The sequence below is a fragment of the Diorhabda carinulata genome, chromosome 3, assembly GCF_026250575.1.
Source record: "Diorhabda carinulata isolate Delta chromosome 3, icDioCari1.1, whole genome shotgun sequence".
Taxonomy (NCBI): domain Eukaryota; kingdom Metazoa; phylum Arthropoda; class Insecta; order Coleoptera; family Chrysomelidae; genus Diorhabda; species Diorhabda carinulata.
In genome coordinates this window covers 10,786,696-10,813,359 of record NC_079462.1, presented here as the reverse complement: position 1 = coordinate 10,813,359, position 26,664 = coordinate 10,786,696, and the positions used below count along the sequence as shown (strand labels likewise).

The 26,664-nt window shown below is 31.3% G+C and overlaps 1 protein-coding gene across 1 annotated transcript; it reads right to left on the bottom strand.

Moving 5' to 3' along the window:
- Positions 1 to 1,775: 1,775 nt before the first annotated feature.
- Positions 1,776 to 23,518, bottom strand: LOC130891498 (uncharacterized). The gene is made up of 2 exons (XM_057796293.1): positions 23,227 to 23,518; positions 1,776 to 2,071 (listed from the first exon to the last, which is right to left on the bottom strand). Exons 1-2 carry the CDS (start codon positions 23,516 to 23,518, stop codon positions 1,776 to 1,778), a joined length of 588 nt encoding a protein of 195 aa, XP_057652276.1.
- Between the last annotated feature and the right edge of the window lie 3,146 nt (positions 23,519 to 26,664).

Here is a 26,664-nt window from a genome sequence, read left to right as displayed (position 1 = left end):
ATCAACCCTGTAGGTAGATAGACAGCATTTTGCAGAGAGATGATATTAGATCCATATGATGCTAGCATCCAAAAGACACTTATATGATAAATTCTACAGTTCTTGTTTTATTATTTTGTGTGTTATAGCATTTTGAGTAAAGCAATTCTTGTCGGAAATTTCGTATGTTATCAAAGCATTGCTTATTGCCAAAAAGGACATATCTTGATAACATGACAAACAAGAATTAAGCCTTCTGATGAGTTCTAGGAGTTTTTCAATCTTAATAAATATATACATACATCGGAATCAAATTAATATCCAGCCGAGTCGACTGCGCGTGATGGACTGGTTCCATAGTATGGAAAGAAGCAAATGTCGGCTCGCAAGATTATGGCATCACTATTTTGGAATGTGCATGGTATTATATTAATCGATCACCTTAAATAGGGACAAACCATGAGCAGCGACTATCATGTAGTGTAGTGTAGGGCGAAATCGTTACAAAACCGCTCCATTTGAAGAGGTGTTTCACCAAGAAAATGCACCGTGACATAAATCAATATAAACGGTAAAATTGCTTGAGTTTGGTTTCTAATTGCTGTTGCATACATTGTATTCGAATTGTCAATATCTGGTCCCAAGAGACATTTTCTCCTACTAATATTTAGAAGGATGCTTGCTGCACATAAATTTTCCGCCGATGAAGAACCCTTCTTTTGCGGCTAAAGACAAGTTGTCTTGAATACAACTTTATTGAATTATGAAATTCAAATTGACATGAACTGCTTTTTTCATATTGTTCAATTTCTGTTTCTACACAATTTATACTTGATCACTTTGATTTCGAATAAAGTAACAATAGGACAGACAAAAGCTTTGCATTTAAACGGTAAAGCCGGTACCACGCGATACTTTCAACTTTGAACGCTAGAATGATTGTACATAGCGTGGTCGTAGTGCGCATGTCATTAGACAAATGTTTTGCTTTCAACGTTGGCATTGGAACATTGGCAATGGGAAGTCGGTTTTTTGATCCGCGTCAAAGGAGTAACCAACATTGTAACCAACATTTTTAGTAAAACTACACACTTCTGGTCCTCTTGCGCGTGAATGCTACGTGTCTTGTATGAAAAATCATTATAATCACTTTCATGCGAAGTTTCATTTCTTTGTGTAAATTTAGGTGAGGTTCCAGCCTTCGTCATTTGTTCAGCCAACGTTGGAAGCCGAATGTTATCGCAAACGTTGGTCGCATCTTGAAGTTGCAGCATTGCAATCAGCCTTACTTCCAATGTTCAACCGTACGTTGGAATGCTAATGTTGGTGCAAACGTTGAACGCATCGTATAGTACCAGCTTAATACAAATGTGTTGATAATTGGGGTTCATTATTCTTCATGAGTATGGAAATGAATGAATCTGGAATAATATAATTAATAAGAAATTAGAATTTCAAATTCAGGTGTATTTAAATTAATACATTATATAAGTATTCTAATTTCTTTTTACTTTTTATACCTCTTTTATATGCTTTTGTTGGTAAATTATTTTGATTTTAGTTCTTTTCGGTTTTCACCAAAATATTTTGATGAGAACCAAAGTAGGTCGAAATGTCAAGAGTTTTGTTTTTAATCGAATTAAAAGAGACCTAAAATCAAGATAATTTTTTCACAAAATTTATTTTAGTTTCTTTTCGATTCTCTGGACTGGAAATTATTTGTTTTCTGATCAATACTTTTATTAACGTAAACATAATAAATATTACAATCTATGATAAATACATTTGACATTTTTTTAAATAATAGTTTGGTATCCAGCAATTGGTAATCCTTCTTCTAAAGAAGTTCTACTCCAATGTGGAGCAATGGGTGGAACCACCTCATATGATATTTTTGGTTGAGTATGAGTTTCTAAAAAGCTCTTGAATGCAACAGCTCCTGAAATCAGAAACGCTGCCATACCACTGTTTAATCCGGCGAAGGAAACGAACGATATCATAGACAATATGACGGGAAGGATTATGGCAGCTTTTAGTTTCAAGAGAAGGATGAGTGGCAATATATATCTTCTCAATCTCTTTGTGCGGCTCTCTAAAAACGAAAAGAATAGACAAAAAAACTATCAAAATTATTATTGAAATTCAAATCGTGTGATGAATAATTTCGTATAAAATAATAGACTCTCAAACCTTTGAAAGTTTTTCATCAATTATATATCAGTTAAATATTCTTCATTTTTTTTCATGATCAACAAAATGAACAATGAATTAACTCGCTCTTATAATTGGATATAATTAAAAGTGAAAACAGTTTTCCAATTCATGATAAGTCTTACTGTATAAAATAGAATGTTGATTCGAAATAATATTCCCATCAGGTTGTAGCCAAAAACAATACAGAACAGAGTTTTTCCTATTAATCATGTACCAGCATCTAATTAGAATTGATAGTGTATAGAACGGATTAAGAATATTCAATCTAAATGAAATGAAATTCCAATGAGTCTATAGGTCATTTCTGGAATATTATATTCGTCCCCCAATTTTTTGTACGGTTTCGATAATCCCGCTATTTTAGTGAGATATATACGAAACTACATTTAACTCGTAGTTGCGTAAAATATACAAGGCATCCGGACAAAACAACCAGAAAGAAATTAAAATAACGATATTATAGCATCATAGTTGTCTGTAACCAAAATTAACCATTCGCCGTCATAAAATGATACTAGTGGAACACTTCTGAATAAGTACCAGAAACAATATCATGAGTTAACAAGAAGGATATATTCACCACAGTTGAGGAAGTCATTGATCTCAAACACATTTTGGTCGTTGTTAAAATAAAAGTGTTTTCCTCTGAATAGTAATTCACAGGCAATACTTTATTTGCTATGACAAAAAGTGAACAGGTTTGGAAAGACAATTTCATTAGGGTTCCTTTAGTTCTCTTTTTAAAACAGAGGACTCAAAGGATTGGGTCTCCCTTTCTTGCTGCGATACAGAAGAAACCCAGTGTTTACAGCTGATCTGTCTAGAATGTGGAATGGCTGTAATAGCCAGATATCTTCGTCTTTTATTTTAAGCGCTCCCAGGTGTAGTGCTCTGGAAATCCTCAATGTTCCCTATTGAGAATTTGGATAGAGGTTTCGTCCTTCGGCAACAAAATATGTACGCCGCATTATCTGCTAGTTCTAGCGTCTTCAGGTGTTTGATGTGGCGACAGTGCATCGATAGAACTCCTGTTAATATTCTTAGGATGATATATTCAGCAGATCTACTCTGGTTCTAGTTTCCCTGTATTTTGTCCCAATAATTGGTTTTGCTCCAATGTATCTTCTTTTCCATTGTTCTGTGGCTGATACCACATAAGTGTTCGGGTCCCATGAAGGGCTTGTCTGCCCCTGCTTTAGCGAGCTTATCATCCACTTCATTTCCCTTCGCCCCGGTGTGTCCCGGGGCGAAATTTTATTTTTCTTCTCTAGCTCGTTTAATTTTTCTAGGCAATCCCAAATGAGCTTGGATTTTAAATATTGGAGCTCAGAGCTCAAATGCCTGCTTGACTATCGGACAGGATTAAGATCTCTACTTGAAAAGTGCTGGGTGCGTTGTCCAGGCTTTCAGAGTGTTTGGTTCTGGGCACGTACACTCCTATTCCAGTTCCGTCTGCTGTGTTTGATCCACCTTACTTTCTCAGTTTATTATTCAGGTAAAGTTTTTCTCAAAGCTAAACTGTTTCGATGCTACGTCCTGTCCCAGGGTTGGTCATTATTTGGGAATGGGTTTTCTTTGATAATTCTGTTTCTGAACATTCTAAGTGATGTTTTCTCTGCCACGCTTTTAAGTACTATGTGAAGAGATGAGAGATTTAGAATCACGTCTAGTGCAGCTGATGGAGGGCAAGATTTCATGGCCCAGTCTTTATACCTTTGAGAGATTTTCTTTGTGGTATTCAGACTAGTTCTGGTACCCCTAGCCACTGCTCCATATGTGATGAGATTAATGGTTATACAATATCATTTCTCCACGAATCTCCACATGTCACTGAATTACAATGGTATACATAATTTAAAAAAGTTAATCATGTGCTTGCAAAAAATTCCGGACTCATGGAAAACTAAATTCTTCAACAAAAACCTTAGTAACAACTTGACTCCATTAAACTCGAAAGAAGAATTCTGGAACTTAGTACTGTTTTTTGGACCAAACCAAAATACGTATGGTAAATTCCAATATAATTAATGCATAATATTCAACTCTGCTGACTGGTACTTCATAGACCTAATTTACTATCCCGTGACACTATTGTATGTGTGGTTGAGGAATCAATTTATTCTTATGGACGATACTGCTCGACTTCATTGTTATGAGCTTCCCCAACAACTTATTAGTAATCTGATAAATAGCATTCGCAAATTGGTTTCCACACACTTTATTAATATTGTTTTTTATTCAATGATTCAATTATTGTTGGTCTTCATATTTGGAATTACTTCAACAATATAAAAAATAATTAATTTCACTATGTAAATGTGTTTATTTATACAAACTACAGATACTAGATGTGATTTTATGTTCAATTAATCTAAGCAAACTAGCGCTCTTCTGAGGGTAATGCCTTTTTTATTTTTATAGAAGCGGTTATCTACAAATCTTGAATTTGGTACATTAGAGTCCTAAACTTTTCAAAATCAAAAACATCACAGGGATTCAAATCATTGAATTGAATGCCAAAGATACAAAAAATCAATTTTTCTTGAAAACACAACGTGATAGCAATATTTGAACAAAAGATATACTTAGAGGTTTTCCAATTTACTATAAAGTTCCTCAAAATATTATGCAGTTAAATTGTTATCAAATTCTCCCCTCGCTTGTACATTTGTGACAGAAATTATGAAGCTTTGAAATTTTCTTTTTTTGAGATTAACTTCAAAATCTTTGCAAATAGCGTCATCTTCAAGGGGTGCTAGCTGTATCTGTATGTATGTGTATATTAATGTCTAAATGTTCTTAATTTTAGGTTTCTTCTGTTTTAAAATTAGTTTTTTTTTAATAATTTTTGGGAGATTGATAAAAAATTGACTTTACTTCAGTATTTACCAAAATATGATATTGACACTGAAAATTTGCGTATATTTATTAATCAATAGATCACCCACATTATGAACGTCAAAATAAGAATAAAATCAAAATAGAAATTTGTACTAATAAGAAAAATTAATTTTTCCTCGATCCTCGCACCTCAAATTGTCAGTGTCAATATCATATTTTGATAAAGACTGAAGTTAAGAAAAAAAGTCAATTTTTTATCAATCTCTTGAAAATTATTGAAAAAACTGATTTTAAAACAAAAGAGATCTAAAATTAAGAGCGTTTAAAAGCATTAATATATCAAAAGGTCTAAGAAATAATTACCAAATTTTACCTCTCCTCCAAAAATTATCAAAAAAATTAATTCTAAAACAGAAGAGACCTAAAACAAAGCAGTTAGATGCATTAACTATAATAAATATAATACTCCCTCGCGAGTATCAAAATAGATTCTGATATAATAATATGAGTCGTCTAAAATTGCTGAAATAATAGTTCCCATATACAAAGAAAAATCAATCAACAATTCAATTCATTCACTAAAATATTCGAGGTAAACGTATGGTAAATTATTTTTTTGGATACTAAGAGAGAAAAATTTAATTCAATCTTCTTCAAATTATTGCCCTTAACTAGCAATGCATTTACTTCAACGTGAAATCCATGAAGAAGTATATATGTGATGTTTTCCGTGAATTAATTTTTATCTACTCTATCGTGGTATTCACAACAAAAATGAATTTGAAACGTTTTCTTTCGTGGAATTGGCCAAAAGGCGTATAGTGCTAAATCTTGTGAGTGAAGTGGATGGGATTAAACAGGAAAACTTTTAGCAGCCAAAAAATAGCGAATCAAAAGCAACTTGTGGCACGTTGCCTTTTCTTGTTGAAGAAGACGGCCACTTTTAGGACCCTTTTTACAATTTTTTTCTCTTCCTGGTACAAACTCTAATTGATCTTCGACTACGATCTTTTCAGGGCCTGGCGATTCAGTGGTTGTCCATTGAGGGCTCTGAATTTTTGTTTCACGATCATAATCATAGAACAATGATTTCCGCAGCCGTATAGAAGAGATTTTCAAATTTCACACGAATGAATGTTTTGTTATTATTAAATTGAAAAATTATTGAATATTTTATCCATTTTTGAGATCGGTTTCATCGATTCTCATTGTTGAAGGATTTATTTGCATTTTAATTACAATATTTCGAAGGATAACTTGCCATTTTTTCCAAATTTGTATTACAACTAAATGCAGTGTACATGTTTTTACCATACACCCTGTAAACATGATTTGACTAGTATCGGGTTAACAAAACACAACAAGTTTATTCAACGATTTCTATTACGTTATTATGGATAATTTATTTTCCTTGATAAGTCTGTATCTGAGTTATTAAGGATACAATAGTGAATCAAACGAAAAATATTTGTTGGGAGATATGATAGATAGACAGATAGATAAAACAGTAACGCATCTACAAGAAGAATGGAACATTAAACTTCATATATGATCTCATCGCTATAATTCTACTATTCAATTATTTATACACTTTATTCTCAAATTCTGAAGTATTTATTTTAAAGTAATGGTTGGGTAGTTGGTCTCTGTGATATTTGTAACTATGACTTTCTCAAACTGATCGCTAAAAAGCTATATTTGAATAACAGAAATCACAGTGTCACAAAATTACTATTTTCTTATAAAGAAATAATTTCGTCTATATACAAGAAAAGTTATTGCAAGAAATATATAAAAAGTTAAAATATACCAAGTTTTATGTACCTGAATTATTTAAATATAACTTTGGAAAGCGGGCTTTTTTCTAAAGTGTCACAAAAAATAAACGCCCGTATTCATCACTTCTTCAAACCTGTTAGTTGGTCATAAAAATTCTATGTCAATCAAAAATGCATGTAGATTGTCAGATGTGGAATTTCAGCAATATCCTCATAATAATTCACTAGATCGGCAATAAAAATGTAGAAGGTAAAAATATAAACTTAAAAATGGTAAAATATTTAGTTATTGTAATGTTGTATCATTAAGAAAATACAATCAGAAAAAGACTCATTGAATTAAATTTCTAATTGGATCCGTTTTGCAGATGTTTTCAACCCATTAATTAAACCATTTGTTAGTGCATGAAATCCTCGTGTTAATTTTGTATGATACTTTCATGAATTAATCGTACTCCGTAATGTGAAATTTGAGAAAAACCTAATTAATGTGTATACAGTTATAATAACCAATTGCTTTTTTCTCGGTAGATATTCTGAACATGTTGTGTAACCACATTTAAAATCCTGTGTTCGTGGAGAGCAGATTTCCAATTTAGAATGTGTTCTGAATACGTCCAATCTTAATAATTGTCAACAGCTTTCATTTGCGACCAATGCGTTTTAGTACTTCGTCACTGGTGCTTCTGTCAGTCTAGGGATCTTCAGGATGCGTCTATAGAGCCACATCTCAAATGCCTCAAGTTTTTTGATTATTTGAGCTTTCAAGGTCCAAGTTTCCACTCACACACAGTACAGCAGTACTAACCACACATAACATTCCATGAATCCTATTCTGACGTGGAGGTTAAGATTTCTGTTTGTAAACAAGGAGTACTTGACAATTGCCTTTCGAGCCATTCCAATTCTGATCTTTATTTCTTCCTTGTTTGGCATCAAATAATTTTTTTAGATAAAAAATAAGTTGCGAGGATAATGTTTTTCTACACTTGATGCGCTCAAATCACATATTTTGGAGATAATAATAATATTAATTAATAAAAATGTGGTCGTTGAAAACAATCGCGATTTTGATGTTTTCCCAAAATATTTCTGTGTTATTTGTATCAATAATTTTATATATATATATATATATATATATATATATATATATATATATATATATATATATATATATATTCAAAAAGCTTTCTCAGAAGAAAAAAAATAGTTATCTAGAAAATATGACAAATAGCATATTAACAAAAGGTTAAATAGAAACTGAAACGAGACATTAAAGCATAAAACATTTTTCCTCACTATATGAACAAGGACTTTCCAAACAACTGTCAAAGTATTATAATAAATATGAGATTAGTATAAGTTGAAATGGACATAATACATTATCCAAATATTTCTCTAAACTGAAATCTAATCTCATACATTCAATTATAAAGTTTCAAAATTTTTTGAAACGGAATTAAATACACAGAGACGAGAATTTTTAAAAATGGTTCACATTAAAACGAAGAAGCTATGATGAGAAAAATCTAAATAATTTGATTAAACTTTTTAGTTCTAGCTTATAAATTCCAATGCAACTACAATTAATTTGGTAAATGGTTGCTGCTACATATTTTTGAGATGTAAAAACTGAGAAAAAATTAATTTGTCTTGTTAAAAAGATTTCTTTTTTGATTTTATCTTTATTTTGGTATTTATAATGTAGTTGATTTATTGATTTTTATTAATATGCAAATTGTCAGAGTCAAATTATATTTTGATGGAGAGTGAAAGTGGTCACATCGTCAAATTTTTACCTGTCTTAATAAAATAATTTCAAATCAGAAGAGATCTAAAATAAAGACGATTTAAAAACATAAACATATGAAAAAGTCCAGGAAGTAAGAAATTAATGAAATAATTAAACACCAAAGTGTACTTACTTTAATATATTCCGATCTTTCGAACACTTATGTATTTATCGTCTAATATATAGTTAAGATCCATAGGTTTAAAATGGTGTAGTTTCTGATAAAAACATAGAACTCATAGATTTCAAAATTCAATATTCAATTTGACGCTTGATAGAATTAATTAATTCTATGATGAGTTTTATTACCATATGCTGCTATTTCTAGTACACGAATCACCAAAATTGTCCTATTTCGATTGTTTGATTGTTTTTTAATCAATCCCGACATTATTCTATTTCGTGTGTATTTATTATACCATTCTATATGTTGGTGATTTCTCATCCTTTCAACACTTCTTCATTAATTTCATCCTTAATTGTCCCATATACTCATTTCAGAAAACATCACATTCCAAAATAAGTACATCATCAATAGGTATTCCATTCTTTTTTCGTTCCGTTGACATACATTACTGCCGAATGTCCAAATTCAATTCAGAAACCAAATAAAAAAATTGGATTAAAATGTTATATCTCCTATTTTATTTTCATTCGTAAATATTTTGTATCATGAAAATTTGATAGTTTCCATTCAAACAGATTATTTCCATCCTACTATTATTTTTCTCTGTAGAAATAGTGATATAAATCAGTCCTGACAATTTACTCGTAATCGTTCCGCAACATCAACACTCGCCAACTGGTTGTGAAACGTCAAGAATTTAATCGAAATCAAAGCGGGACCGTCCGACCGGAGAAGAGAAAGAAAGGATGAAATGGATGAGAGAAAATAAGTTGAAAGTCGAAGAAGGTCATGGGCATCCGGATGAAAATACTCAGTGGGTCAGTAAGTTAATTGGTTACGCTTGCGTACTAGTACATTTAAAGTAAGGTGTTTGTTAGTTAGATTTAATGGTGTGATTACAATCGCCAGTGGTAAAATACTTTGATGTTTTATTAAAAAATGTGTTCTTATTTAAATGTATTTGGAATACTGTTTTTAAATATTGGTAGTAACCACGTGGTTTGCTAAAAACGCTGTTTCATTGAAATTTCGGTGGGTATTTTTTTCAAATGTAATTTTCAGAAAAATAATAAAAAGTTCAAAGTGAGGTTTGTACAGTATTTTTTATTAGTTGATTACTGAACTAAGAACATAATATTATGAAAATAGAGTATCAAAAAATCAAATATTAATAATTAGATTAGAAAATGGTTTCGGTTTTATTTTAAATTCAGTCGATACATCAAGAAATTTATTACAAACTATTTGTCATTACAAAAAGTATCTAAAGAAATTGTGAGAAACTAAAAAATGAGAAAATATGAATTGCAAAAGATTTCACATAACAAGAATAGTTTACTTAAAAAATTGTTGATTCCATAACTGCCCAAGTTTCTAATTTTGCAAGTTATAGTTTCTCTCCATTGTGAAGAAAATGAAATTGAAACACAACTAAAAAATTACAATCCACTATTTTAACAAGTTAACAACTTCAATTGAAACGAATACAACAATAAATGATTCAAGTTCTACTCACAAGGGATCAAATAAAGGAGAATTGTTAAGGTCCTATATCTTAATATAATTCTTAAAATAAAAGAAAAACTTGAAAAAAAAATCAAAATGATGCTTTCCCAAGAAAAATATGAGAGTTTGAAGAAAAACTTGAAAATAAGAGAATCCCTGTGTTTTTATCTAGATTGATTATTAGATTGATGAATAAATATTTCAGTAATAATTGTAAAGAATAAAATTTGAAATAAAATTGAAAGACACACAGATATACCTCAATACGAATTTACATCAACTATAAAACTAACACTCACTTGAAACTACATCGAATTTGAAGATAAGCTTATTTGTATTATAATACATCTTGAGGAAAATGGTATGAATAAGTTTCAATACTATAACCTCATTCATTTTACTTTAACTAGATGACTTTATTACTGCCGTACAACAAAATGGAAAACATAAACGAAACACTTAGCTCTTATCATGAAAAAACAGAATTCACATTTAGAATTAAGCAAAATGATATGATTAATGGTCTACGAAAGGATATACAAAACTTCGTTCTCAAATCACTTCAACTTGTCAGTTGGCTGATAGGGTTATACAATTATCATATTCTGATTTAGATACATAGTTATTCAAAAGTAATGACAAAACATAGAATAACAAATATAATTAATTAACAAACAAATAATATCCTGAAAAAAAAATTGTTATACACCTTTCTTTGTAATACGTTCAAACATTGTCTACAATCCTCAATATTCCAGTAACCTGGAAGGTAAACTGTTCATGTTCAGTTTCTGTCTTCTGTCCCTGAAGACGAAAACTTGGTAATCGCAACGAGCGTTATACAGTGTAATTGTAGGTGATGGTGTAGCTGTAGTGTGAACATTATGTGTAGTATGAATTTTCATCAATAAATAATATTTCTGACAATGAAAAATAAAATTTATTTCGAACAAGATGAAGCTCCACCACATCAATCTCCCATTTAGAGAGTAGCTAAATGATTTCCTTGCAAATAGATTGGTCGAAGAGGAGCAATAGAAGAGTTACCAAGAACGATCTACTCGCCAACAATTTTATGTAGGCATCTTCATGCGTGTTTGATAAAATAAGTTTTCGATGATTTTTTTTTTAATATTCATTTTAGTGCGGATTTATGAGAAAAATTATGGGAATAAAGAAAATGAAAACTTATATTGGTTTCAGGGCTTTAAATGTTCATGAAAATGCACTCATTCCCTTATAATTTTATTTAACATTTTTCCAAATAATCAAATGAAGTTGTTATGTATTTTTCCAAATTTACACAAAAACAAACAAATTTTAACAATTCCTTTTAAAATTGACCCTTTCTCACATATAATCGTTTGTACCTTTTTTATTAAGTAATCATTAAAGTTACATGAACAAAACCATTCTTAAAATCACTGATTGTAATCAAGTAAACAATATTAAAAGTTTACCTAAAAATGGTATCTTACTAAGGTTGACTGTTGAAGAGAATTAGGAGTGGGGTTCTTAAAAGTTATTACAAAGAAAGATCAAGTATTCGCTATTTGAACGGTAATTGAATCAAATCTCGCCTACCAACATGCCATTAAAACTGAATGAGGAGTGATTAAGTATATTTTCGAATTGTATATGAGGCAGAATAAGGAGTAGTTTATTTTAGATACCCTTATTTAGAACGTGAAAAAAATATATATATAAAAGTATTATTTATTAAAATTAAAAACCTTTATTGCGGAATATATTAATGAATAAGCATTCTCCAATTACTAACATCGAATTAATATGCAAACAGAAGTAAAACGCACCAATTACGTACGTTTGAACTTGATTATTGACCGTAGACGTAGATACGATATTCAAGTTTCAAGGACGTCACACTCTGCGAACTAAAAATAAGAACTGTACAGAAATAGGTACAGTAGTCATCAACATATATACTTCAATGAAGAAATTCAATTTCGTAGCCATCACTCAATTATGCATAAATGATTAATTGCCATTTAAACCGTCATCAAGCGCAAAGAATCAATCAAAAGGTGATATTATTAAAAGAAATCTTAAGCTTGCCGTTTGCGATGAAATTCTATAACCACTTTCACACTATCGACAAAAAAACCAAGATATAACTGAATAATAATCTACTTTTACTTCTTTCAGATGTCTACTGTTAGGGAAAATGTTCTACATCTATTTCCTTACTAAGCGGCTATTCATCAACGGGAGAATGTCAGCAATCACCTTTTACTCTGTACTACTGGATTAAGATAAAATAGAGATGGAAGTACGTTTGAATCTTGATTCCAAAAAATCAAAATGGACCTGTTCACACTAAACACATTTATATGGGTTTCTATACACTAAAAAATGTTAACTGCAATTTGAAATTGGTTACATCGATATTTATAGAAATTTTCTTTTTGCAAATTTGTTTTCATTTAAGGACTCTCTAGATTGGAAATTAATTTTTGAAACTAATTTTTAATTAGAAGAAACTTTAAATCAAGATAAATAAAAAAAAGATAGAGTTTAAAAGTAAGAAAATCACACAAATCTTGATATCCCTTTAGGGTAACACAGCTAGATAATATGCTTGTTCAGATTTCAACGTCATTATAAGCATAATTTTGTAGACTTGTCAAGGATCATCAAGATTAATGACTTCCTTCCATATACGCAGTATATGCAGGAGGCGTAAATAAACTGCTGGAAAATGGCATTAAATGATTCAAAACATTTACCCATTGCAAAGAGTTGTTTTGAGTTAGAAATTAACCGTCGCCAAGGAATAAGTCTTTTCGATTAGATATGTCATCTTCTGGCAGAAAAGGGCATGTAATTGCATTTAGCCGCGGTACAGTAATACATACCAGCATAAAAAACTAACAAACTTACTTTGGCTATGTTCGACATTTTTTTGTAGAAACTAACTCCACATTTTGGAATAAAACTCGTAAGAGATCATAACTATTAATAATAAGTGATCCACGCTTCTGAAAGACAGTTAACTGTGAAGCAGTGTTTTTAAGTTGTTCAATAGAACAATACCATTCAATAGAATCAAATTTAAATGGAAATAATTTTTTTCTAGGAGCATTTCATCAGTATCTTAACAGTGCTTTGCTATTTTCATATTGGATAGAGAAATGTGCTAATTCTTTTAAAATTCAACTAACCACCAAAGAATACATCCATGGGAGTTTGCACTATTATTTTGACTCATTGATAATTCGTTGGCTATTATTCCGAAATTGGCAAATATTAGTGAATATTTACAACTCACTTGTAATATTCTTGTTAACTTATAGTAACTGTTCCTCAATCCTAAAATAACGTTAACATCTCTAGTCTGAACTTGGCTTCGACAGTAGCAATGGTATAAATACTGTAAGTCGAAGAGAGGAAACAAGTGAATCTATATTTACGGTTACACATAAATTCCCCCGACAATTTAATGAACCGGATTTATATTTTTTTCATAACTAGTTGGTTTAAAACTAAATATCATAGAAACAACTGTTGAAGTTACGAATGCTACCGATACTTTGGTCTATACATACTGAAGTAGTTTTTTTTTATTATTATCATATGTATAAAAAAATTATTTGCTCTAACCCCTAACCAGTTAAGCCCTGCCTCGCCAACTTAAACGGTAAGTGAGCGGGGCACAGGTTTATCTTGCGATCTAGAATAGATAACATTTTTCATACTATAATTAATTACTTAACTCTAGCTAATAGAATTCCTATGCTCCATGCAGCAAACCCCATGGTTGTAACCCTTAACGGGGAGCGAAAAATTTAGTGATTTTCGGTAAGTGATAGTGCTTTCGCTTAATTTATTACCGCAAAAAAATTGATTGTTCTGACCCCTAACCAAGGAAACTTATGTATTGATTCAAGCAGCAAAATTTTATAATGGCAAACAGTATCACTTCACCGCAAGCTTCCCAGCTATCGGAAATATGGCATTGTACCAGAGAATAAGTGACTGAATTTGTTAGTTTGTGTTAACACTAGTATTTTTTTATTTTTCTTACGATAACTGAATCTTGCTCTTTTTTTCAAATTCTTTTATTCTTACAGAAAATCAAGAATTTTGAAACGTTGAATCAACAATATCAATTTCCAGAATTCTCAATTTTTTTATATTTTAATGATACAAATTCAGTAGACGGGATTATAGAAGTAAATATGCGAGTAATCATTATACTTATTTATATTTACATAACCAATGCTGGAAGAATTAACGATTTCTCTGGAATATATTCAATTTTACTGCTATGTCCATCATAGTAACACCATCGTCGATCATCAACGATCCGTAATCGTAGCATAGTGTGATCTGTTTACTCACAATGCCCAATAATTCAAAAACAGTTGTCACTGATTGAATTTACTAGTTTCATTTGCTCTGGAAAAACACTGATCATCTAATTTATTGGTAACTTTGTTACTTATGAAACAATATATGTGTTTTCAAGTGAAAAATAGAATGTAAAGTGTCCCAAATCTCAGTACTAGACTCTATTTTGTTTATAAACGACATCGCCTATCTCGATATCAGTGGTGAAATATGTCTTTTTGTACACGATACTAGTTTCTCTTGAAGCAACCCTGATCTCACGGCACTTCATAGGATCATATCTAGTGACTTAATCATCCTTAAATTATTGCGACTATAATCTTCTCTGTCTCAACGTTTCTAAGCCTAGTTTTATCATATAAAAATACTTTATATAAAAAATTAAGTTCCTCCTGTTTTGTAGAGAGATAGGTTTCCAAAAAAATGAACTTATCTACCTCTTCAACAGTTCCCTTATTGAGTCACATCTTCGATATGCCCTTCTCTTCTAGGGTACGTGTGGTGCGACTCAATTTGAGCGAATCTTCAAACTTCAAAAGGAGCTGTATTTACTAGGACTAAACAACAGGGCTCACTGCCAGGACTTGTTTAAAAGATTACAAATTCTGACTGTTCCTTCTTTATTCATCTTCGAATCTGTTTGCCTAATTCATAAGCACGCTTCGACAATTTCAGAAAGATCGTCAACTTAGGAACCACATGGTGGTATGTAGTCTAAGTTTACATTTATGTGTCATAAACAAATTTGCTCCATTAGTTTTTGTTGAGTACTGTTATATTTGCATCTTTCTATGTTGTGCCTCTTTTCTTAAGTATAGTATCTATTACTTGGTTTCATGTCGCTTTAGGTCTCCCTCTTCTCTTGTTTTTGCCTACTTTTGCTCCCCATTTTCCCCTCACTGGTCTTGACTCTTCCATTCTATGTGAATAACCCTTCCAGCTGTCTTTGCTGAATGAATTCCATAAGAGACGTAATATTTCATATCTGCTGCTTGCAATGCACTTTTTTGTCTAATAGTGAGAATCCATGTTTCGTAACCGTAGGTTAATATTAGAAGGTAAATTGCTTTATAAACATCTAGTCGTGTAAATCTTGAGACTTCTCTTTTATTTATTAGGCAATTTTTTATGCAGGAATATGTGTTTATAGCCTTTTTAAATCTCTCTACAGTTTCTGCGTCTTCATTGCATATATTTTTTATTTCTGTTCCAAGGTATTTAAATGTTCTCACTGTTTTAATCCCTCTACTTCTCTGTTTATCATTTGATGTTTCAGTGCCATCACTTCAGTCTTTTATACATTTATTCCCATGTTAAACTGCTTCATTCCATCAACATACATGTGTGTGCAACAATAAAATCTCGTTTGAATATAACCTGGACCTTATATAAATATACAAACATTTAATATGAGATGATAACCACAAAAGCAGCAAGATTTCGTAGGCATTTGACCTAAAGTTGTCGTGTAAACAATATGTATAATTAGTATTCTAAAAAGTAGCGTAGTATAAGTAAAGATTATTCAAGTGTCAACTAATAGTATAATCAAATTTTAGTAACATGCACCATGTGGTTTCATTCCCTCTTGACGTTGTGAGAGAACCTCGAGTATTTCCGTTGCCGAATTGAAATACCAATACTGATATATTCTGCATTAATGTATTGTGAGGAAATGAGTATTAACTTCTCGTAATAATATCAGAGCACTCAGGAAACTCACAAAAAATATTATAGATTTGTTGCCATTGGCATTAGCCATTGGTGATTGGAAGTTTATTGGAGCGCATGTATATAAGTACTGTTTTGACTGGATAGGCCTACCAGAAGCCTACTATGCTATTATGAATTACTATGAAACGCTGTTTTTTCGTTTTTCCCGAAAACGCATGAAAAAGGAAAATAAGAGACATAAGTTGATCTTTAGTATTCCATGAAATAATTGAATACTAAAGATACCAAAATGGAAATTGACACATTTCCAAAGATTATTTTCTTGAGATTCTGTGAAAACATACAGCCATAAAATGAATCATGAAAAATGAACCGTTTAGAATTTATTAGGATAAAAACTTTCACGCCGTATAGAGCATAAAATAACGACTTCGAATTGAGGTAATTTTACTTAAATCTGATTACGATGGATGACCCAAAAATAACCGGAATTATTTCTATAGAATCTTTTGTATCAAAGTTTTCACAAAACACCCTTATCACCTCCAATATACTCAAGAATACAGTTTTCCTACCTCTGCTTCCACTGTCCGAAACCTTTTTTTGTTTGTAGAAATAGTTTACATCTCATTCTAATGTTGTGGTATCAATGTTTTTCATGCCTCTTTTTAAACGTGGAAATGAGCAAAAGTGCCAAGGGACCAGTTCATGCGATTAACTAGCCTACGGCAGACTAACCATGCTATGTTCAGCCTAAAACTGTTAAATGGAGATACTTGTATGTGCAGGTGCATAATCATGGTGGAAGGACAGTCTCCTGAGTACCACCAATTGGTTCTCTTTGACGAACACTATTACATCATCATTCCAACATTTCGTTTGAACACAAAGTTCTCTTCATTTCAGTCAGTGGCCATGTCCACGACGATAAATGTCATCAATCTATTACAGCAGCATTTTTCTCAAGTAGAAAACAAAATTTCAAAGCTGTACGCTGTTCACTTAACTTATAAAAAAAAATGAAATAGGAACAAAGTAGAAAACATTTACTGTATATGAATAGAATAACTGAACTGAATTATGATAAAAGGAATATGTGTTGAGGATGCGTAAAAACCTTCTACAACCACCTTTTATGATATATATCTACACTTAAATCATATTTATGGTGAAAAGAATTCATTTGTTTCTGAAAGAAAGTGAAAAGGAATCGTGAGTCTATGCACTTTATGTTGTGAAATATTGTCTCGCGATAAATGTACTTGATAACAATCAATTGTTTCTATATCATTTGATATAACAACTCCAACATTCGAGTCGGAACCATTGCTACGTGAATAAATCAATCATCTCATAAATTTGCAAGCGAGAAATTCAAAACCGCAAACCTAATATTATTTCTCTTATTTGAATTAAATCATTATTAAACTAACCCGATTCAATGTAGGAATGTTTCTACATCCTGTAGAAACTTCGACATGGTTGATTGCTACGATTTAGCAGTTTCCGGAATTATCTCCTGTACTTTTTCAAAGAATGCTCGATTTTTTTCGTTTCAAATTACTTTTTATTTGTAGCACTCAAAAGGTATACAAGATGCTTGGTTTTCTCTTATATCATATAAACAGATTTGAGAGATAACAAAGACAGAGAACACTTTCTATTATCAATAGGACTGCCAGATTTTTTTCAGCATATAAGCGGCAAATGCTTAAGTGGACAAAAAATATGGGAATTTAATTTTTCACCCGGTACAAATAAAGAAGGAAATTATATAGTGACACTTATTTTTTTTATATTCCTTCAAAGGGAGAGTCGAATGTAACATATTTTTATTGGTTTTAACTTATTCATAAAAAACAATACAACTATAATCGAAACTAAAAACTGCCATCTTTCGCTTTTTAATAAATTAGGGGTACATTTATTTCTTACATCAGCCCACTTAAGTATTATCTGTGAAAAGACCCTTTCCACGAAACAGTTTCAGCTAGGCATTCTAAAATCAAAGGATAACATTCCCATACTCTTGTATATGGTTATACATTACAATGTATGGGTAGAATTAATTGATAGCTTAAAATTAACGAGCGTAATCCCATTTAACGGTGAAGCATTAGATGAAATGATAATATTGCGATCGATCCATAATACGAGCTGATATTCTGTCACATATGATTTACCAAATAAATTATGGTTTAAAATCTCGAAAAACACACTTTTAAGGTTAAACAAATAATTCTCACTTTCTTTACTACACTACGCGAGAGAGTAATAAATATTAGTAACCCTCCAATACCAATGCAGGGATAAATCAGTATCACAACAAGTTAAGGAACATTTGGATTGTCAAAATATGTCGAATTAAGTTTATACAGTAGTCAATTACGTGGGTTGGAAATTAAATGATCGTTTTTAAATAATCTTAATTGAAAATTAGCTTATTTTTTGTCAACAACGAAATATGCCTAATTTTGCTTAATGGAAAATAATTTGAACTTTAATTGTATAATAAATTAACTGGAATTATTTTCAATTATAATTATAATAAAAAAATAATGAAATGATTCTAAGGCAAGTAATATAAACACGAAAATTAATGATAAAAATCAATTCCTTACAAATATCAACTTAGCTTATGAAATTTGAAATGTGAAATTTTGGAAAAACCCATTCCATTTTCATCTTGGAAACGATGTTAAAATGAAATTTGGTATTTTTATGGTAAATCCAATTTGTAGCAAAATGATCAAAATTGAACGTGTCTTTGAAATAAGTCTTTGCCTGTTATATTATGAGCGGTTTCTCATTAGAACTTTTGAATACTTATGTATTCATCGTCTGGGAAAAAATTGATAAAGATCTCCGGTGATTTTTGTTAGTATTAATGTTTGTATAAATTTTCGAACTCATAGAAATTCAAAATTCAATATTCAAATTGACGTTGATAGAAAAAATATTCTATCTAGAGAGAGAAATGCTGTATTGTCAAAAAAATTTACAATTTGTAGTCAAAATCTAGTAAAAACCGAAAATCAATTTCAATGAACAGGAAAAAACCACAATGAGTCGAAAAATTATGGGTGATAGTAATAGGTAATAATTAGTATATAAGTTGTATAAATTAAATTAAATATTATTAGAATAGAAGTTGTTTACAGAGTAGAGTAAATATGCCTTCAAATTATTGCAGAATGCAGAAAAATATGACATCGATTTGATTTAAATTGGCAAGTGATTTTGCATTGTAAAATATTGAGTCTTTAACTAATGCTGAATGTGGAGTAGCTAGGTAAAGGTTGAGCTTCGCATTCCTGAGTGGATAGCCGTGCAACGATCTTTCTGAAATTGGAGAAGCGTGCTTACGAATTAGGCAAACAGATTCAAAGATGAATAAAGAAGGAAGAGTCAGCATTTTTAATGTTTTAAAGAAGTCCTGGCAGTGAGCCCTGTTGTTAAGTCCGAGTAAATATAGCTCCCTTTGATGTTTAAAAATTCGATCAAATTGAGTCGCACCACACATACCCTAGAAGAGAAGGGCATATAAGAGATGAGACTTAATAAGGGCATAATAAACTGTTTAGGAGATAGATACGTTCAGTTCTTTGGAAAATGATCTTTGTACAAAACACAAGGAAATTATTTTTTCATATGTGACAATATGTAGCTCCCATTTCAAGGAATTGTCCACAACAAGGCACAAGAATCTCACAGATGCAACGACCTCAATGGTGGTGTTATTTAATAAAAAAGGCAGTAATGTAGTTTAATATGATAAAACTTGAGTATTAGTGATAAGTTAATTATTAAATAAGCGAGAGTCCGTGTTTTTAAATTCACCCCACCGATAGAAATAGTATAAGTAAATAAAAAAAAAAACATTGCAATATTTCACATTCACGAAATATATAATTTGATGTTTGATTTGCGGTATTGTATTGCTTTTGTTCCAAGATTTATTCGATTTTTGTTCATGTCAATGGGGTTTTGTTCTTTGCTCTTTTTTATTGGAATTCTGAACAATTCATGAAAATATGTTTAACGGTTAGTCTCAAACTGCTCATGTTACATTTGGAAGGATCTTCATTGACTATTCGATAATCAATCAATTTGAATATGACCAATTCCTTGATTTGAAACTTTAATTTGTTCTAACGGGCTGGATGTTAATCAATCTATAAATGGCGGTCTGAAGCTTTTGAAACTATTTTGACCACTAGTCTGTTTGGATATTTCACTCAATCAACTCCTTTGTGAAGTTCTGGATATATGAATAAAAATCTTGGCAGAGTGATAACCGAATGCATATTTTGGTTTTGCATAACTCGTTACGAAAACTAATTCTTGATGTATAGCGTATGTTATAGTGAGTATTCACTACACTTGCGCCAACCATTGACGAGCCTACTTAGTGATTATATCTATTCTTGTACCATCAGTGAATGAAACTTGTTTTGTTTGTGTTTTCTTTCTATTAAAACTCGATAATTTGGTGTTATGGAGGTGGAGGGCAATATCTAAAGAATAAGATTATAGATGTTCGTAGGATTATTTAGGGAAAACTGTAACTAATTTCTGATCTGCCGTATACGTTATAACTGTACTCGAAAAAAGTGGTGTGATATAGGTATTTTCAGAAGGGGCTGCTCATATTCAATTACCACTGAAATAATTTATTTCTGGTTTAGTAGTAGATATCACATAATTGATTTTGACTTTAAAGATCATGGTGTCAAAAGGTTTTTAATAAATAAGGTATCTTGATCATCAATAATTAAGAAATAACGATTATATGATATCGAAGATGGGTTCGAGGAGAAAAATTTTATCAATTGTTATGAGTATTTAACAAAACAGCACACCCCTTTTCGAGATATCACCTCAAAAGATTATGACAAAAATTAAGTTTTTATTTTCGTTTTTATTTTCGTGCACTTGCAAAGGACTAATTACGGGTATTTTTCAAATATACCTATTACGTTATACGGGGGTGGAATTAGCAGCTCTTTTAAGTCGTATCACATTTCAAGTTATATATTTATTTCATAGAACATCAAATTTTTTTATGAAATAAATTCATGGTTGCTGATTTCATTCCCGTATAATGTAACAGGAATATTGAAAAAATACCCGTAGTTAGTCCTTTGCGATTTCTCGAGAATTTCAGAATAACCAGCATTACTAAAATTTTAGAAGAAAAAAATAAATATAAACTCAATTTTAGTCACCAATTTTTAAAAGTAATATCTCGAAAATGGGTGGACTGAGGAAATTTTGTTATAGGAAAGACTCATCTTAATTTAATATGAGCAATCACCTTCTGAATTTGGTGGCATGAATCTAGAAATACCCTGTATATCTATCAAGTTCACGCTAAAACGGACAAAAGTGAAATATATGCCTTAATAAATTGAAAGATAATTATTTGTATAGTTTATTTACGAGATATCGGTTGATGAAATTGATTGATTAATCAGTTTAATCGGATTGGATCCTTTAGTCAAAAGTGATAAATAGAAATAACTAGTGTTTTTTAATAATAAAAAAAGACACTACTCAAATCTTATCGGAATTGAATTTTGGCCAATTTTTCTGGAACTAGCGACAATGATAGTTAGAAGCAAGCTTATCAAAAGTCTGAATATACACAAAGCCCCAAAACCTCCCCAACAACGTCAAAACTACCACTGAATAGTCCAAGGGTGTCATAAGAGGAGGAGTTTCGACCAGCTTTTCTAACACTTGGCACAATGATAGTTTGGAGCAAGCTGATCAGAAGAACCCCAAAATCAAAAGAACCGAGGAAAAAAAGTAATTATTGGTTTGGGCCAATTTTTGTGAAATTTGGCATAATGATGAAAAAGAAAAGCTGTTTAAATGTCTTAAGTAAGGCAATGAGGTAACGTAGATGCGTGACAAAATGGGAGATTTGAAAGCTTGCTTTGAACAGTCATTGTATCAAATTTCAGAACAATTGGCCACAAGCAATTCCCTTCCTCCCAGGGTACCTTCGGAAACTTTTAATCAGCTTGCTTTGAACATCATTGTGTCAAGTTTCAGAAAAATTGGCGAAAACTCAATTTTCCCAATTATTTCCCAATTCATAGTGTAAGATAGAAAGCAAATATAGTGTAGATCTTATTCCTGAGGATTCTATGGGTAGCAAATTAACACTTAAGGTTACAACAATTGCCAACTTGTAGTTTATGTGAATTCGAATTTTGTTATTAGTTTGGTTTTAAAAACGGACAGTTAAGGGCAAAAACTAAAAAATGAAGAACTATCGTTTTAACGACCCGTACAAGGCAATACTTGTAAGAAATGATAGATTATGCTATCAATGAAATATTATTGTGTGTGTGGAATCCGAGAAAGCTTTGGGATGAACTTTTTCAAACAATTAATAATAATGCCAATAGTTGTTCTTTGTCTTTAATGTAGGTTAATCCTTCCTGTTGTTCAATATAAATTTTATTATATTCCATATAAAAATTAGAACCAGCATAATTTTTTTAATCATAAAATAATCCAAAATATAAACAATTGCTCTCATTTTTTAAATTTTTTTATTTATTCAAAATGTTCTCTTTACCTCGTTCTCCGCCACGTCAATAGAAACTTGACCTGATACGGATAAAATCTATACGACTGACTTAGAAATAGAAGAAGAGTTGATTAATTGTAGTAAAATGAAAATTAGATAATAACGAATATTAGAATGAAACTGAACTTATAGTACATATTAAAATAGTGATATGTATTTTAGCCCTAATGATAAACCTTTTATTCCTTGGGTAAAAATGTGAAAATTTCTATTTGTAGTGAAGTTCTTTTATTTTTTAATTATAAAACCAACAGTACTTGGATATGCAATATTTTGTGTTTCATTTATTGACATAAACTGAAACAATACTGTCAATAATATATAAAAGTGATATTTTTACCTTCTTCGAAACTTCTTTTGCCACTTTCAGGTACTGCAATTCTAATTTCGTGTTCTTTTAAAAATCTCAAACATCTTTCGAATAAATCTTCTTTTTCTTTAACACTTTTACTAGTTCTTCCAATTTTCTTCAAACTAATGAATCCTCCAATATTCTCATCTCTTTCAAACTGATTAATTTGTGTAACTAGTTGATTTTCTAAACATTCTACAGAATCACCACAATTTTCTGAACAAAATGATTGTACGAAAAGACTTGAAACAACAAGGAAGTATACTGTTTGTTTAAACATTGTACTGTTCATCACTTGAAACTAAGACTAAGTGTCAAAAGAAAAGCGATACTTAATTTATATTTTTCAGTGTTAAATACTGGTAGAAAATTTTTGATAAAATATGTAACACGGATAAGGCGAATACCAAGTTGGTGCGTGTGTTGGAATACAATTGAGTTCGGTGTTTGTTTAAAGACTTGAATTGCGAATTCTATCCATTATCAGGGCCGTTAGATAAAAGGCTATTTATTTGAAATAACCATCAACATTTTCGGAAGATGTTGATGCTAATGATGCAGTGACTTCTATTGTTTTATGAATTGACTAATATAAACTGTTATTTTTGTGCTAAAACTGTTTATAACTCACATTTACTAATCAAATATTTACCCATAGGAAATCATATGATTACTATATTCATTGCCATACAAATAATATGGAGCTCAACATGATTGATAATAATAATGGCTTAACTAATGAGGATCCGCCTCAACTTCCTATTTCCTGTCATTTTATATCTCCAACTCTACTTATGTCATCTTTCATCTCTTCTAAACATTTTGTCTTAGGCATACCGCATATTTTTCTAGCACCGAGATCCAATTGCGTCGTATTGAATGCTATAGATTTTGTTCCTTCTCTCCATACTGTCCTAACCGCTGAGCTTTGATTTTTTTACTATATCTTCGCCACTGAGCTCGTCAGTTATTTCTCGGTTCGTTCTTATCTTATATTCACCGTCACTATATTGTACTAGCCCCCTATTTTTCTTGTCGTTCTTCTCACATCTTCTAAAACTTTTCTACTTTTCTAATTTTCTACTTTCATAAATTCATACTCGCCAACGTTTACCTATCCCCTTTGACATTTCTTTCCAAATCTCATTATTGTTGTTTTGTTTTCATCGTTTCACTGATTTTTGAGCCCATCCGTTTTCCCTCTGTAACTATTTCGTTTAACATTGTCTCTATTATAGATTTTCTTTCGGTTACAAATTCTATATCAACAGTTTAAGGGATTATTTATCCACCACTTAAATTCCCTATGCGCTCATAGTCATCTTAATTAATCTTCGAAGTTTTGCATCTATATCTTATTCTGTTGATAAATTGTTTCTTTTTACTGAGTCAAAGGACTTTTGAAAATCGATGAAAAGCATCTCTATGTCTATTTGATGCTCATGTGTTTTTTTCATTATTTGTATTATTGTATGTACTGCGTCTGTTGTTTACCTACCCCGTCAACATAAGTAGTGATTCTTCTCATCATAATCGTTTGTTGTATTTCAAATTTAAGAGCTCCCGTGAAATAAAGATGTACAAATCTAGAATCACTTCAATCTAATATGTCAAGAACAACAAAAATTTCGAAGAGATGCCAAGGCTGAGTTACAATTATGCAATTAATGATATGGTTTAAGATTTCTACGAATATCTTCTCGGGACTGCTGTGGAAATAAGTTCCAAAATACAATGTTCCAAAAAATAACTATAGATAAGTTGATAGTTAAAAGTGTCTTGCTGATTCTTCCAGCTCATATCATAATTATTTTTAAGCAAGGTTTACATATAGGTCTGGAAACAAGGGTAGCGAACTATCTAGATAATAATACTTTAGTTAAAGTATGCATGCAGCCAATAAAGATATGATTAATCAAAATATACAACATCAATTATTAAACACATTTGACTTTGAACATCATATTTATTTTGAAGTTCAATAAATATAAAAATAAATAAACGTACATCGGCATTGATCATGCCATTTGAGTCTTATTTTATCCATCTCCTTACAAGATATCTTTCTTCAAAATGCAATTACAAGAAATAGGGTTTGTTTCAGCTCAATAATGCCAGTTATATCGGCTTTCCACTTTTTGTCTTTTTGTATTGTTCGATGTTTGACGGTACTTTAATCAGCGAGCACTTTTCCATCACATATTCAACTACAAATGATTTGTAATAAATATAAAAAACATTCGCTGATTTTAGATTATATGCTTTATGTCAAAATTTTCATCTGTGCCCTAACCACATCCATCTCTAGATATCAACGCCGCGTAATAGCTATTTCGAACACTTGGAACCTGGACAAAAAGAGCAGGACGCCACTATATAGAAATTGGGTTTGGTTACCGTGGTTATCCTACAATGGATTCCGAGACACACAGGAGGGAAGGAAAATAGTTGATAAGCTCGCTAGAACAGGGACAGACAACTCCTTCATGGGACCTGAGCACTTTTGTGGTATCATCTACTGAACACTGTGAAAAGCATTAGAAAAGAAAATAGATAGGAGTTAAACCAATTTTTAAGACAACCTACAGGGGTTGAAATAGGTGAAGACTTTCGTGAGAAACTCTAACCAGAGAAGATCTGCTGAATGTGTGAACCTAAGTAAAAACAATCTACTAATATTGACAGGAGTCCTATCGGGGCACTATCACCTGCGGGTTGCAGATTTTGTTGCACAGAAGACGAAACCTTTCAAGGTGTGAAACACTACGGAGCTCCAGAGCACTACACTTGGGAATGTATGAAATAGAAGACAGAGATCTTTATCATCCAGAGCCATCCCACATTGTGGACTTTTTAGAAGGAGTGGGGTCAACAGTTCAGTTGTAAATCTACTGGGGAACCAGTTTCTTAGCAAGAAAGGGGGACACAATAGATCGTTTGGATATGATATTCCAATATCTACATACATACATACAAGACCGTGGTTTCACCTGCACACTAAATCATGCAACTTTGTTAATAGTTAATAATTCCCAACATAAACTTAAACCTTATCATAAATCAAAGGCTACTTCAGAACGTTAGAAAACACGTAGAAATAAATTGCAACTAAAAATGCAGCTCGGCACCAACTGTTCATTCTCAAATATATATCCACTTCAAAGATCTCTCGGGTTTCACTGATTTGTTCCTGAAATATGAGTAATAACACAGAAAATTGACACCCATTAATCTTTATACAATTTGACCAAACTTAACTGTTAAATAAGAAATTACAATGCTTCTGTGATAATTTCACTTTTAGCAATGTTATTATTTCGGATGGAAAAATATAATGAAACCGAATTAGTTTCATTAGTGCTCATATATTTCTACTTGAAAATTGTCATCGACTGATCAATCCTATTATTGTCAACCCTCACGAAA

What these genes read in the sequence shown, in the direction of transcription:
- LOC130891498 (XM_057796293.1), bottom strand. Translation starts at nt 23,518, where the DNA reads ATGTTTAAACAAACAGTATACTTCCTTGTTGTTTCAAGTCTTTTCGTA. An exon ending in CAAAAGAAGTTTCGAAGAAG is followed by an intron (nt 2,072 to 23,226) that starts GTAAAAATATCA and finishes TTTCGTTTTTAG; the next exon opens with AGAGCCGCACAAAGAGATTG.